The sequence below is a fragment of the Megalobrama amblycephala genome, linkage group LG1 (genome assembly GCF_018812025.1).
Source record: "Megalobrama amblycephala isolate DHTTF-2021 linkage group LG1, ASM1881202v1, whole genome shotgun sequence".
NCBI lineage: Eukaryota > Metazoa > Chordata > Actinopteri > Cypriniformes > Xenocyprididae > Megalobrama > Megalobrama amblycephala.
In genome coordinates this window covers 49,125,321-49,139,733 of record NC_063044.1, presented here as the reverse complement: position 1 = coordinate 49,139,733, position 14,413 = coordinate 49,125,321, and the positions used below count along the sequence as shown (strand labels likewise).

The 14,413-nt window shown below is 38.8% G+C and overlaps 2 protein-coding genes across 2 annotated transcripts; both read left to right on the top strand.

Annotated features, from left to right (window-relative positions):
- Window positions 1–5,252: 5,252 nt before the first annotated feature.
- LOC125272984 (major histocompatibility complex class I-related gene protein) lies at window positions 5,253–9,029 on the top strand. Its single transcript, XM_048198200.1, has 6 exons — window positions 5,253–5,786; window positions 6,133–6,393; window positions 6,899–7,171; window positions 7,275–7,568; window positions 8,275–8,393; window positions 8,494–9,029. The coding sequence occupies exons 1-6, from the start codon at window positions 5,729–5,731 to the stop codon at window positions 8,533–8,535; spliced, it is 1,047 nt and encodes a 348-aa protein (XP_048054157.1). The 5' UTR covers window positions 5,253–5,728; the 3' UTR covers window positions 8,536–9,029.
- Window positions 9,030–9,185: 156 nt separating this feature from the next.
- On the top strand, window positions 9,186–14,032 carry msl1a (MSL complex subunit 1a). The gene is made up of 9 exons (XM_048198193.1): window positions 9,186–9,294; window positions 9,900–10,637; window positions 10,790–10,989; window positions 11,312–11,553; window positions 11,631–11,695; window positions 12,894–12,961; window positions 13,045–13,169; window positions 13,258–13,330; window positions 13,437–14,032. The coding sequence occupies exons 2-9, from the start codon at window positions 10,014–10,016 to the stop codon at window positions 13,525–13,527; spliced, it is 1,488 nt and encodes a 495-aa protein (XP_048054150.1). The 5' UTR covers window positions 9,186–9,294; window positions 9,900–10,013; the 3' UTR covers window positions 13,528–14,032.
- The last annotated feature ends 381 nt before the right edge of the window (window positions 14,033–14,413 follow it).

Below are 14,413 nucleotides of genomic sequence, written 5' to 3'. Positions count from 1 at the left end.
GACTAAATATTTACTAGAGTTCAAATCTGGACTCTGATCAGGCCAAAACATGAGCCTGATGGACTTGTTCTCAAGCCAGTTTTTGGTTGTCTTTGCAGTTTGGGCAGGAGCATTGTTGAAAAATAACATCTGATCATCCCTCTTTATATAACTTTTCATTTGTGGGAAGCAAGCCATTCTGCGATATTCTCCTCTACTCCAAAGCATTAAATGACTCTCACAGTGAAGTACTGTAACTCACCAACACCAGCAGTTATAAAGTCTCCCCACACAATGACACTCTTCCTCCACGCTTCACTGAGGTAGAGATGCATTTATTATTAGGAGCAGATTTTCAAAGGCACCACTCTGCAGCATCACCACTGAGCTTGTGTTTCATTGTGATCCACACACAACTTCCCATGTTTTGCCAAAAAACTAAATTCTGTCTTTGATGTTTTTCTGAGACAACAATGGCTTGGCCTAAATTTTGCTAATTTCCAGACCAATAATAAAAGCTTAGTGTTTAGCCATTTACCCCCCTCCCCTCCACCCTCCTCTTTTTTTTTTTTTTTTTATTACCAATATGTGTGTTATAACCCATGTTATAGGCCTATCCTGTAAGCATTATTTTTTAAAATATAAAAATATATAGCCTAAAATAATTCTGCTTGAGCAAGATTTTTCTTTTTATAAATTCCATAAAAATAAATAATAAAAAAGATAATCCCTGTATTTAACTATAGCAAAGCTATATCATAATTACAATAAAGTTTCAAAATGTCACGACTAAACTGCAGCATTATGAATGTAGGTCACTTTGAGCCGCCTCCTAACCTACTGTCCGCGTGACTCAATAAGCTACAGCGACTGATATGAGGCGCTCTTTCTTTCTCACAGTTGCTGCTTTAATCACATATTGCTAAATAATGGCTGCACTTGGAGTGATCCGGTGTTCGAGTTAATCCTTTTCTTACGAGGCTCATTTTAAGGTTGATGTTCTTTGGTTCTGCACAAAAATGATTTCCCACATAACACGGCCATTTCATGAAAACATATATTTAATATAGCCTACTTTTAAAGGACTTTTAGTGTTTAATAGACCAGGAACGTCTCTACTCTTAATTCAAATAGCGACTGGTTATTTGCTTCGCCACAGTAAGCTTATTCTCTGGCATGTGCTTAACGATGGAAACGCTCGCGCTGGACCGTTCAATCCCTCAAGCAAATATAAAAAACGACATTCGAAACTTCTCCGGTGCATCGATGCGGCATCATAGGGAGAGACATGCTTCCCTGTTTTCCTGTTCGCTGCAGTCGCAGGGTCCCCGTGTGCCATGTGAGTTGTCCCGCACGTAGGACAGTGCTGCAAGCACAGGAGCGTGATAGGGGTGTGTCGTCACCGAATGTACTGCTGCGGATGCGCGCGATCACCAGGCTGGTCCACGTGCAGGGGTGCTGTTACGACTTCAGCTCTGAAGTGGAACAGTAAAGTGGGCGTCGACCCGGCACTCTATTTTTCGTGGAAAGCGGGTAACGTTAGTCTCGGTCATCCGCTAATGTAAACATCTCAGCGGACTGGAGGGAAACTAAAGCCGTGTATTTGGGTTGTCGAGCTATTTAAACGTGGATTCATGCAGACACACACGATTTCTATACTGTATTCACATTCATGATTTGACAAATTTGTTTAAACATTTTTTTTCTCTCTCTGTGGTGGACTCGTGGAACAATGCATGTGATTGTCAACAAGTAACCTATTGATGCACACGTGACAATAACATGTTTACTTGGCATCTACTGCCTTTTTTCTCAATGCCTGTTGCCTTTCTTTACAACTGATACAGAGTCATTTGCTCAGCAACTTGATTTTCCTCTTTTGTTCGGCATAATGTGTGGTCTGGATAACTAATGACTGGCAAAGCATGCATGATGATAAATGTGGTCTTGTTCTTCACATTCATGTGGCTTTACTTGCTGTTTAGCTGTATTTAGTCTACTGTTCAGACCAAAAAGAACCAGGAGAAGGGCTAAAAACAAAATATAAGTTTTTGTTTGTTTGTTTTTTTCAGTATCTGATGGACATGGAACTCAGTCCATGGTAGCTCTGTTTTTGATAAAGGTTCTCAGTGCTGGAAAAGACAAACAAGGACTGTTACTTTCCCCTACCTGTCTAGGGGTCCGGAGGAATGTAACAAAGGAAACAAGGAAAAAATAAATAAACAAGGAAGAAAATAAAAGGCAAGAATAAGGCAAGGCGATTTTATTTGTATAGCACATTTCATACACAATGGTAATTCAAAGTGCTTTACATAAAGAAGAATAATAAAAATAGAACATAAGGAATAGAAATGACAGTAAAAACAGAGAATTTTGCTATCTGGATGGAAGAGCTAGGAAGTCTTAGGGAGTTTTTTTGTTGTTGTTGTTGTCCATCAGAGCAGATCTAAATGGATCTTCCTCACACGACAGGACCGCTGTCTACCTGTTAAGGCACTTTGAACTGATAAACAAAGTTTCAATCTCCCCTTTTGCCAAGATGCCTCAAACTGCACCCCCACAGCCCTAATCCCTATTCCGGAGAACACACTTCAATCCTCTGTCAGATGATATAGAGGACATTAGATGATATATCAAAGAAAAGATTTTATTTACAAAAAACAAAACAAAAACAAACATAGGATAATGGAGAGCAATGGCTCAAGGGAGAGCAAGGCCTAAAACAACAAACAAAACAGTCCACTAACTAATTTAGTTAGGAGTTCTAACTAACCGAAGAAGGAACAACCAAAAACAAGTAAACAACATAAACTTGCCTCAACTCCCTTGCTGTACAAAAACAGGGACAAAAACAGTATTAAAAGAAAAAGGCACTCTCCCCCTACAGCTTCCCTCACAATAGTAAAAATCAAACAAGTTAGAAGGAACACAATACCTTTTTCCTAACTTTTAGTTTGCAGTAAGATCACTGAACACTTCCTGTTAACACAGGTCACTGCTAAGCTCAGTTAGCCACTGCTAACACACAACTACTGTCTCTGAATGAAAAACACAAGCAGAGAATCCAACACAGAGTTCAATCTGGAGCAGAGGAGAAGTGTGTCTCTCTCAGCAAGCTCTGAAGTGCCCCAATATACTCTCAATATGCTCTCACAAATGAGCTACAGGTGGTGGTGGTGATTTGGCCTGAGAAGGAGTAGAGAGAGACACACATACACACACACACACACACACACACACACACAGAGAGAGAGCAGGCAAAAACACAGACACGGGGCATTCAACCATGCCCACACCTTTGTAAACCACAGTGAAACAAATAATAATAATCATAATAATATTTCCTGGGACGTAACAGGACATATAAAAGATGGTTTTTTACATGTATAAGTCAAACATTTAGAAATCAGATTCTCAATATAGTATTCTTAAAAACATGACTGATGTTTCATTGTAGTTCACAGAGGTCAGTTTTATCACATGGGCCTAACTGAAAACATATTAGCCTTGACCTTGCATGTTTTGCATATAGCATTATAATATTGATAAGTCTTATCATGATATACTGTACGGTATAGCTGCTATCCCTGGGAATTCTTATCCACTACTTAATTACCTTGTGGGAAGTTACAAATTAACATTGTCCCGCTAAGACAAAAACACCTTGTTTATTAACATTTCTACAAATCTGTACACTTTACCTTACAAATAATGAATCACAATCTTACTGTTTACACAATATTAAAGAGTACTTGAGTACATGTATGATGTTCAGTGTTACTTGCAGTACTGTGAATGACAATTGCATAAACCTGGCAAAGAATGCGCTCTAGTGGAGAAGAATGATAATTACAGTTCTATTTTTGTCCTCAAGGTCTCAAACTCCAAGTTCACACTCTAACGATTTATAGTATATGGTACTGTATATAAACACAATTCACAGTTATTATAGGGTATCCAAAACACATCAGCTGGTCAGTTCTTGGACCTCTCCTCTTCTCTTCTTCCTCATATACACTTCATCACTGGGACCCATTATACAGGCACATGGTTTGTCCTACCATTTCTATGCTGATGACACACAGCTCTGCTTTTCATTTCAACCAGATGTTCCAACAGTAGCTGCATGAATCTCAGACTGCCTGGCAGACATATTGGCATGGATACATCACCTACAACTCAACCCAGCAAAGACAGAGCTTCTCTTCTTCCCTGCCACTCCATCTGTACAGCACAATTTCACCAGCCAGCTAGGTTCATCAACAATAATCCCATCAAGTTCGGTCAGAAATTTTAGGGTATGACCAGCTGACCTTCAAAGACCACATTGCAAGGACAGCACAACTTCAGGAAGATCAGGTCCTTCCTAACATGCTGCAAAACGTCTCGTCCAGACCCTTCTAGACTGGACTATTGCAATGCTCTTCTTCGCTGGACTTCCATCAAGCTCAATCAGACCTTTACAAATGATCCAGAACACAGCAACATGACTGGTCTTCAGAACCCACATCACACCTCTGTTTATCTCTCTGTACTGGCTACCAGTTACGGCTCACATCAGGCTTAAGACATTGATGCTTGCATATAGAACAGTCATGAGCTCTGCACCCTCCTACTCATTCGAGTCTACATCCCCTCCAGAAGCCCGAGGTCGGTGCCTGCACTTACTTAATCTCTCCCTGTTCTAGCTTGCACTGTTCTAAATGATATCTGAAACGTTCTATTACCTGCACTTCTCTTGTTTATTGCTTCTTTTATAATCAATCGCTTGCTGTATTCCTCACTTGTAATGCGCTTTGGATAAAAAAACGCCTGCTAAATGAATAAATAAAATAGAATAAATTAAAATAAATAAACCAGCCTAAAATGGTTTTCTTGTCTTAGCTGGTTAGATTGTCTCCCAAACTGGCCAAGTGAGTAATCAGCAAGTTTTGCTGGGAACCTTGTCTCTCATCTTGACCAGCTGAAAATGCTCTATGTCTAAATAATGAATCACAATCTTACTGTTTACACAATATTAAAGAGTACTTGAGTACATGTATGATGTTCAGTGTTACTTGCAGTACTGTGAATGACAATTGCATAAACCTGGCAAAGAATGCGCTCTAGTGGAGAAGAATGATAATTACAGTTCTATTTTTGTCCTCAAGGTCTCAAACTCCAAGTTCACACTCTAACGATTTATAGTATATGGTACTGTATATAAACACAATTCACAGTTATTATAGGGTATCCAAAACACATCAGCTGGTCAGTTCTTGGACCTCTCCTCTCCCAAACTGGCCAAGTGAGTAATCAGCAAGTTTTGCTGGGAACCTTGTCTCTCATCTTGACCAGCTGAAAATGCTCTATGCTCCAAACCCATGTAAAACCAGCAAAGACCAGCAATTGATTCAAGATTACTGAATTGACTGCCAAATCGAGAAGCAATCAATGCTTACAACAGCAAAATACAGCAATGCACTGTTAACTGTCTCCATTTGAACCAAATTACCGGCAATATTTTAAATATACATTGAGACTCACTTAATTAGCGTCCCCTAGTGGCCGCAGATACGCGTGTTGAAACCACACCTCCAATGAATGAACTAACCTCGCGCGTGCACAACAATGAGGAAGTGTTAGTACGGGACGGTGCTGGATGCATAACAAAGATTTACCCGCATATTGGCCTCAGTACATGCTGAAACTTACATACTATGTCTAATTCTTCTCATTTTGTAATTTTTTTTAACATCTTGTAAAAGACATGTGCTATTTCATCTTTGCAGTGTGTTTACTGTCAGCCCCTGTGTTTTCTGAATCGGGTAAGCAAGATAACTTGTACAGTTTTACAGCACTAACCCTGAAGCACATATTTTGATATTCTATCTAGTTCATCTGAAGACTTGCTTGCTCTGCACTCTCACCTTTTTTCACCAAATCTCGGTAACACTATTTTAGTGTCCTTGTTACACGTGTTATATGTATAGTAATAACTATAAATTATGCTTAATTACATGCAACTAACCCTAAACCAAACTCTAACCCTTTAGTAAGTGCATGTTAATTAATATTAGTACGTAAATGTATAATTACATTGTAACAAGGACACCTTAATATAAATTGTAACCAAAATAATCTAATATGTAGCCTAACTCTACTCTCTCACAGGGTCACATTCGCTATGGGTGTTTGCTACATTTTTGACTGGAGACAATTCAATCCCATTCCCAGAGTTCACTGCCATTATTATGCTGGATGATATTGTCATCGGTCACTATAATGCAGATGAGAGAAGTTTTGTCCCGGTGACAGTACAAGAATCTGTTAATGTCACGGAGCAAATGACTATATCAACAGTCTGTAAAGGCATTCACGAGGGCATGAAAACCAAAGCATACTACTTAATTGATCACTTAAATTATACAAGAGGTAATTATTCTCTAATGGTCTTGTGTTATTCTCTTGAGAGTGCTTGGAAAAAAGTATTTTCATTCAGGTCTGTCCATTGTGTGCATACAATATACACTACCATTCAAAAGTTTGAAATATGTTTAAAAAAAAAAAAGCTTTATAGGCCTACATTTATTCATACTTGTATTAAATGGATTAAAAGTACAAAATAAATGGACAGAATAGATACTTTCTCAAAATATTACTATTTTTGCTGTATTTTTGATCCTATCAATGCAGTCATGGTGAGCATAAGAGACTTCTTTCAAAATGTTAAAAAAAACTTTCTTGGTAGATAACCTTATTATTGTAGTGATTTGTTGTGAAAGCATCAGTTATTAGTGTTGTCAGCAAAATTACGTTCTGCTTTTTTTGCACTCTGTGAACTTTTTGCACTCTTTACGTTAGTGTCATGTCAAGAATTGCTGGAATTGTGAATTGCATCCTTTCTTATGTGCATCTAAGACTCTTATTTCTTCCCAAGGCCTTCATGTGCAGCAGAGGCTGGTTGGATGCGAACTTCTCCATGATGAGCCTGGCCAAATGATGACATTGGAGGCCTTTAATGGCGAGAGTGGCTTTGAACGACACTATAACGTTCAGGGAGATCAACACACTCACTGGAAATGGCCTGTCATAAAGAGTAGAGCACAGCTGGAGTATGATGCATGGCTGTATGCCCACTTTTACCGCCCTTTGTGCATTAGCCAGCTTAGGAAATATCTAAAAAAGGAGAAGAAGCGTGTGATGGCAAGAGGTAGCCGTCAGTGAATGTAACTTACATGAATGCATTCTTAATTTATTTGGATTTGAAAACATGTTGTGTTTTCTGCTTAATGTGTTCACTCTTTCCCTGACAGTAAAGCCCAGAGTGAGAGTGATTAAACGCTTAGTGAGTAGTGAGACAGGTGTAGTTCAGATGACCTGCCTGGCAACTGGTTTTTACCCACGTCACATTAATCTGACCCTGTTTCAAGACGGCCAGCCAGTTAATGAGGAGAGGGTCACGGGAGGAGAACTGCTGCCCAATGCTGATGGAACGTACCAGATGAGGAAGAGTGTGGAACTCAGTTTCAAAGAGCAACGAGAAAGGCACACATACACATGTACTGTGACTCACCTTGGCCTGGATAACAAACTTGATATCAGTATAGGTATTAAATTGATTGGGCAAGCATTTCTTTTTTATACTGTTTATATACAGTCATGCTCAAAAGTTTACATACCTCGTGCAGAATCTGCAAAATTATTTTAACTATATAATAGGGATCATACAAAATGTTTTTTTATTTAATACTGTCCTGAATACGATATTTTACTTAAAATATGTTTACATATAGTCCATAATTAAGACCAAAAAAATAGCTGAATTTATTAAAATGACTCCATTCAAAAGTTTACATACCCTTGATTCTTAATACTGTGTGTCATTACCTGGATGATCCATAACTTTTTGTTTGTTTTTTTGTTTTGTGATGGTTGTTCATGAGTCCCTTGTTTGTCCTGAGCAGTGAAACTGCCCAACATTTTACAGAAAAATCCTTCAGGTCCTGAAAATTCTTTGGTTTTCCAGGATCTTTTGCATATTTAAGAGCCAGGGGTGTAAACTTTGAACAGGATAAAGATGTGCACATTTTTCTTATTTTGTTTAAATATCATATTTTTATAATATTATATCTATATGTTAACATTTTTTATGTAAAATATCTTATTCGGGACAGTACTGACAGGACAGTAAAAATAACATGCATTTTTTTTTGTATGATCCCTCTTATTTTGTTAAAATAATTTACATTTTGCAGATTCTGAAAGGGGTATTTAAACTTTTGAGCATGAGTGGATATGATTGATTGATTGCAGAACCTGGTCCTGATCCTGGTATTGTGGTTCCCTCTGTACTACTGTTGCTGAGTGTGTTTGGAGCTCTGGCTGCCTTTAAAATATGGAGGAAGAGATACACCGGTACACAGCCTGAGCAGGTACAGAATCACTGACACTATTTCACTAATACAAAAGATTATATTTATAAGGCATAACCTCTGCTGACCAGGCTCATGTATTCCTGTTTCTATATTGCAGGTCAGCTACATACCTGCTGCTTCAGAACAACCACAGATGTGACGTCTGAAGAGGCACATAATTATTTGTTCACATTTACAGACTGGACACATTGTGTATTTATAAACTGACTGACCTGAAAATAGAAAAAAAAAAAAAAAACCTAAACATCCATTAGCATCCAGAGAAGAACTCTGATTAAATATAAGAAAATAAGACTTTTATTTTAAAATGAAATGTTTTAATTACATTTTTTTTTTTTTTTTACCAGGTTGGCAATTTGTTTTTTTTTTGAAAAATATTTTTAGTCGTCTTATCACACCCAGATTTTGTTTGATACAGTATTGAATATTTCTGTATTTTTACAATATTTGTAAGTTTTACAAAAGTATGTGTGATTTATAGCTTATTAATAACTGCATGTTTGTCAGAATGCATTGCCAGCAAATCAGCCACCAGAACTAGGCTAGTATTTATTTAATCAGGTACTGTATATTTATGTATTTTTAAGACAGTTTGAAATAGGCTGTTGAGCTAATAAACAAACATTTGTTATATTTGGTCTGCGAATTCTTTATATAAGCTCTCTGTTCATACTTTCTCTCATATTTGCCGTAATGTTGCAATGATTTTAAAAACTGGCATGAAAATCTGCAGGGCATCTTTGCATGATGTCATAATACAAACCTCTCAAATCCAACCCGACGCGCGCGCCACGAAATGTTGTTCTGCGGGCGTCCAATCAGATTCCAAACGCACCGCGCATGCGCTGAGTGCGCACATTCAAACAAACCCGAAAAGTGGGCCAAAGGAAGGCGATAGGTGAGTTCGGGTGGTGTCAGGAAAATTTAAATGACATGTCGATGCAAAATAATAAGGAACGATTTGGTCGGTGGTTGCGATATGCTCCTTATAATATTTAAATATGCAGCATGATTGCATGACTTAAAATGGCGTCATCGTCCCTCAAGAGCAGACGAAGGGAACTGCTGAAAAAGATTGTCATTGTTTTTGCTGTAGATCTAAAATGGTGGACACTGCCTGTGCCCAGATAATTGCTTGTGCATGAGTAGACAAAATAACTCTCAAGTTGCTAGCATGTAAACAGTGAACGATGTCTTCCCCGAAACAGTAAACATAATTGAATGCATTTATAGGTACCAATGCAGATTCAAAAGATGGTACAGAAGGATAGCCATAGGCATTTTTTTGGAAATATGATCAGACATAATGTTTCCTTAAATGCCATTTCTTCTTACTCTTGGATTTCAAGCTATCAGAGCATCATTAAAGCATATTAAAACAATACATCAGCCCTATATCACTCAAACCTGTTTGTCTATCCAATCTAAGATTTCTTACCTTGCTGAGAAAAATGCATGGTCAAATTCTGCAATAAAATCATTTGTTTTGTTATTTTCCCTTAGAATGGCTATAGAAAAGGGGCCTCAAAGACACATATCCAACCTGTCCCAAATCCTCCTCATCTGTAGAGGTGGGTGTTGGTAAAATATCTCCAACTGGAGCAAGTTGCAAAGACTATGCGATCCACTGTGTTCACGAGTGGAGGACACAGACTGGACGCGAACCTCAGTAAGAAACCAGCAGGAGCCCATGAATCCCTGACCGGCCTGAAGAAGGAAAGCCAGAACATTGCCACCAACGTGCTGAGCACTATCCACAACAGTGTAAATCAAAAGCATCAACTACACAGTCAAGCAAAGATCAGCCATCAGAGCGTGTTGAGCTGCCCCGACCAATCTCCAGCAGGGAACCTCGAGCAGGAGGAGAACTGGGAGAAGCCGGGGGCCTTGACACTCCTGTCAGCCAAGCAGATGGGGGCCGAAGGTTCCCCGGTCAAGAGCAAATCACTGTTTTGTCAGGCCAAACACAACCACGTAGGGAAGATGGATCCCATGGTATCAAATGGCAGCAATCAACGGAGAGATGGAGGTCAGGTGGGGGCGGTCGTGGGGGTCCCCTCACCAGAGAACAGTCCTGATGGGAAGCGTCGGAATGTGAGGAAAGGCTCAGGCCTTGTGGACACGCAAACCAGCTGCATTCGACAGATCCTGCTGCTGCAGCTGGAATTGATTGAACAGCAGCAGAAGCAACTGCACAACAAGAGCAAAGAGATCGATGACCTCAAAGCTGAAAAAGTGATGGTACACTAATAGTATTGCACTTTTTTCTTCTCCTCTTATGAAATAAAATCTTAAATGAGTTTGCCCAGTTTCCCACTTTTATTATTTTGTAACACTTGTTTCACTTGAACCCAATGCTTAATACACAGCCTAACACAGGTGTGTGATTGTAGCTAATGGCACGAATCGAACGCATGGAGCGGCGGCTGCAGATGGTGAAAAAAGATGGAGCAGAATCCCGTCCTTCTCAGACTCCTCGTCGTAGAGAACCTGAGGCAGAGACCACCGCCTCAGATGACGTCCAGCATTCTGAGGGGCGGGTCCAAACCCCAAAGCAAATGCACTTTGGAAGAGGAGGAAAAAGCCTGAAAAGGTATGATCATGATTTTTAAAAAATATATATTTTAATAAGTTCCAAACCTGTATGACTTTCTTTCTTCTGCAGAACACAAAAGAAGATATTTTGAGGAATATGGGTAACCAAACAGTTAAGGTTACCATTGACTTCCATTGTATGGACAAAAAAACACTGAGATATTTCTCAAAATATCTTATTTTACATGAGGGTGAGTAAATGATGACAGAATTTTCATTTTTGGGTGAACTATTCTTTTGTTCAAACTGCTGTAAATAATGAAGTTCTTAGCATGTGATTCATAAAACTAAATACATTCAAATTTTTCCCCCTCTTAAAGGAGGTTTCTTTTCCAAGACTCTCGGATGGGTAGGTCACGACGTGGCCAGCCCAGGTCACCACCACCGCCACAGGAGGGCCCAGATCTGAAGGAGGAACCCCAGGAAGAGATGGGGCTTGAATTGTCTCAATCAGAGGAACTGCCCTACCTGGCTACCACAGAGATGTACCTCTGCCGCTGGCAGCAGCCCCCACCATCACCATGGCGAGAATCCTCACCTGTACATGAGGACACAGTTGCAGGTGGGTAGAAATGTATGTAATTTCTCTTAAGTATATTGAAGATGAATATCGAAGTTATCATTATTCTCTGTATGTAGTTCCATCCTGGCGGGAGAGTATCTTAGATCCTTTGGAGGAGAAAGAAGCGTCAGACATCCCTGAGGTTAGTAAGAACGGCACAATTTGGCCAGAAAATTTTGATTTATATATCAACAAACTATAACTTAATATTATCATCACTACTACTCAATAATAATAATAAAAAAAGATTTTATATATATATATATATATATATATATATATATATATATATATATATATATTAAAAGAATACAAAATAACAAGTAATTAGGGCTGGGCGATATATCGCATGCGATTCTCACGCGCATTTCGTCAGTAAAGCCGGTTCCCTGATTACTGCTAAATCGCCATCACCTGCTTTCAAATTGAGCGCCTTTTAATAGACAGAGCCGTAGTTCACGGACAAGCCATGCAAAATCGCGTTCAGTATCGAAGATGAATCGACTTCGATAATGAACCCGATTTTGCGTGGCTTGTCCGTGAACTACGGCTCTTGTCTATTAAAAGGCGCTCAATTTGAAAGCAGGTGATGGCGATTTAGCGGTAATCAGGGAACCGGCTTTACTGACGAAATGCGCGTGAGAATCGCATGCGATATATTGCCCAGTCCTACAAGTAATACTATTGCAATAATGCTATTTCATTGTAAATTAAAAATTACAATACTAGTATTTATGGCTGTCCCAGTTTCTTCATTTTCAAATGTTAAACCCTTAAAGGGTTAGTTCACCCAAAAATGAAAATAATGTAATTAATTACTCACCCTCATGCTGTTCCACACCCGTAAGACCTTCGTTAATCTTCAGAACACAAATTAAGATATTTTTGTTGAAATCCAGTGGCTCTGTGAGGCCTACATAGGGAGCAATGACATTTCCTCTCTCAAGATCAAATAATGAACTAAAAACATATTTAAATCAGTTAATGTGAGTACAGTGGTTCAATATTAGTATTATAAAGCGACGAGAATATTTTTGGTGCGCCAAAAAAAACAAAATAACGACTTATATAGTGATGGCTGATTTCAAAACACTGCTTCAGGAAGCTTCAGAGCATAACGAATCAGCGTGTCGAATAAGCTGTTCGGAGCGCCAAAATCACGTGATCACTGTGAGATTCTGAAAACACCAGATCATGAACTGCTTGTGCTGCATTGTAATGAAAATATGTATTTCATCACAATGCAGCCTTTGGAAACTGATAATAGCACTAGGCCATATTGTGATTTCAATGTTATTTTGATTAATCGTTCAGCCATCTAAATACTTTCTTTTGTGCAGTGTCTGGATGATAACGTCTTTCTGAAGAGACATTCAAAGCTTGAACTGGATGAGAAGAGGAGGAAGAGGTGATGCTTGTTTTTTGTTTTTCTGTAGAGCGTCCAGTAGACGAGAGCATTGTGAATCTATTTATCCTTTAATTTCATTTCAGGTGGGATATTCAACGTATTCGGGAGCAGAGAATGTTTCAGCGCCTGCAGCAGAGGATGAACAGGAGGAAGGTCATTCAGGAAAGCGAACCAGAGCTGCTCTCCTTCTATCCAGACCCTGAAGATGGTATGTCGGCAGATGGATTTCCCCTCCATGTGCATTGAAAGTATTCGGTCTGTTCTTTTAATGTTCTCATTTCTGTGTATTTCCTCAGTGGAGTCTATTATGGTGACGCCCTTCTTGCCAGTGGTGGCTTTTGGAAGACCTCTTCCCAACCTGAAACAGCAGTAAGTTAAAATAATTTTTTTCTTTGCATAATGCTAATTTTGTGTATTTTGACATCTTGATTTAATTGCATTATATACAGGTTATTCTTTCTTTGTATTTCAACAGAAACTTTGACTTGCCATGGTTGGATGAGCGTAGTCGATGTCGAGCAGAGGTGACCAAGAAACGGACGCCTCATCGGACATGTCGCAAATGAAACCATCACAAGGAATCAACTTCGTTCATACCGTCCTATGCGCTGAAGCAAAATCTACCCTTGTGGTCTCATCTCTCATACTCGCATAGATTGCACTTTCGATGTACTCTAGCAGATTGAAGGGAGATTTCTTTTTTTTTGGTGGATCTCCCTAAAAGCCCCTGCTTGGTATCCATGAGAAAATGTGTTTTGCTCTGTAATGTCTGAGAAACAAGCTCTCCCAACCACACACCCATGATCATGGTGCCGAATGTAACACTTCAGTGTTCACAATCAAAGCTTACCCTAACACATTAAGAGCTGCCGTAAAATATCAAAACTGTAAATGCTGCATTTTTGTTGATTGTGTGCGAGTTCTCTCAGTCACAAAGGAAAAAAGGAGGGAAAACTTGTGAATACCGGTTACAGAAGCATTTGTTGTAATATAAGGCTTTGTTCAAAGGAAATGTGTAAGATACTTGTAGCTAAAGAAATTATTTCAAATATTAAAATGTCATATTATGGATGTGCTATGTCTTCATGTTTTTTGTTTTTAATGAATAATTGTCATGAATGCTAAATTACAGAATTCTAATTTGTTTTGCTGAAACAAAGTGTATTAAGATGGGATGCAACTGGGAGCCAGTGGAACAACATGAATCCTCTTTTTAGAGACGTTATTGACGTTTAAGACACCCAATGAGTTTATTTTTAAATAGCTGTTTTTCAGGCAATAAATGATCTTTTTCCATAAATTTAATATGTTCAACTTAGGTGTCTTGGTTCAAAAGGCAAAACTATTTGATGCAAACAAATTACATCACTGCAGCCATCAGTTTTAAAGGATTAGTCCACTTTCAAATTTAAATTAACTGATAATTTAATCACCAAGATGTCATCAAAGATG

What these genes read in the sequence shown, in the direction of transcription:
- LOC125272984 (XM_048198200.1), top strand. Translation starts at nt 5,729, where the DNA reads ATGTGCTATTTCATCTTTGCAGTGTGTTTACTGTCAGCCCCTGTGTTT. An exon ending in CCCTGTGTTTTCTGAATCGG is followed by an intron (nt 5,787 to 6,132) that starts GTAAGCAAGATA and finishes ACTCTCTCACAG; the next exon opens with GGTCACATTCGCTATGGGTG. An exon ending in TCACTTAAATTATACAAGAG is followed by an intron (nt 6,394 to 6,898) that starts GTAATTATTCTC and finishes TTTCTTCCCAAG; the next exon opens with GCCTTCATGTGCAGCAGAGG.
- msl1a (XM_048198193.1), top strand. Translation starts at nt 10,014, where the DNA reads ATGCGATCCACTGTGTTCACGAGTGGAGGACACAGACTGGACGCGAAC. An exon ending in CTATCCAGACCCTGAAGATG is followed by an intron (nt 13,170 to 13,257) that starts GTATGTCGGCAG and finishes GTATTTCCTCAG; the next exon opens with TGGAGTCTATTATGGTGACG. An exon ending in CTTCCCAACCTGAAACAGCA is followed by an intron (nt 13,331 to 13,436) that starts GTAAGTTAAAAT and finishes GTATTTCAACAG; the next exon opens with AAACTTTGACTTGCCATGGT.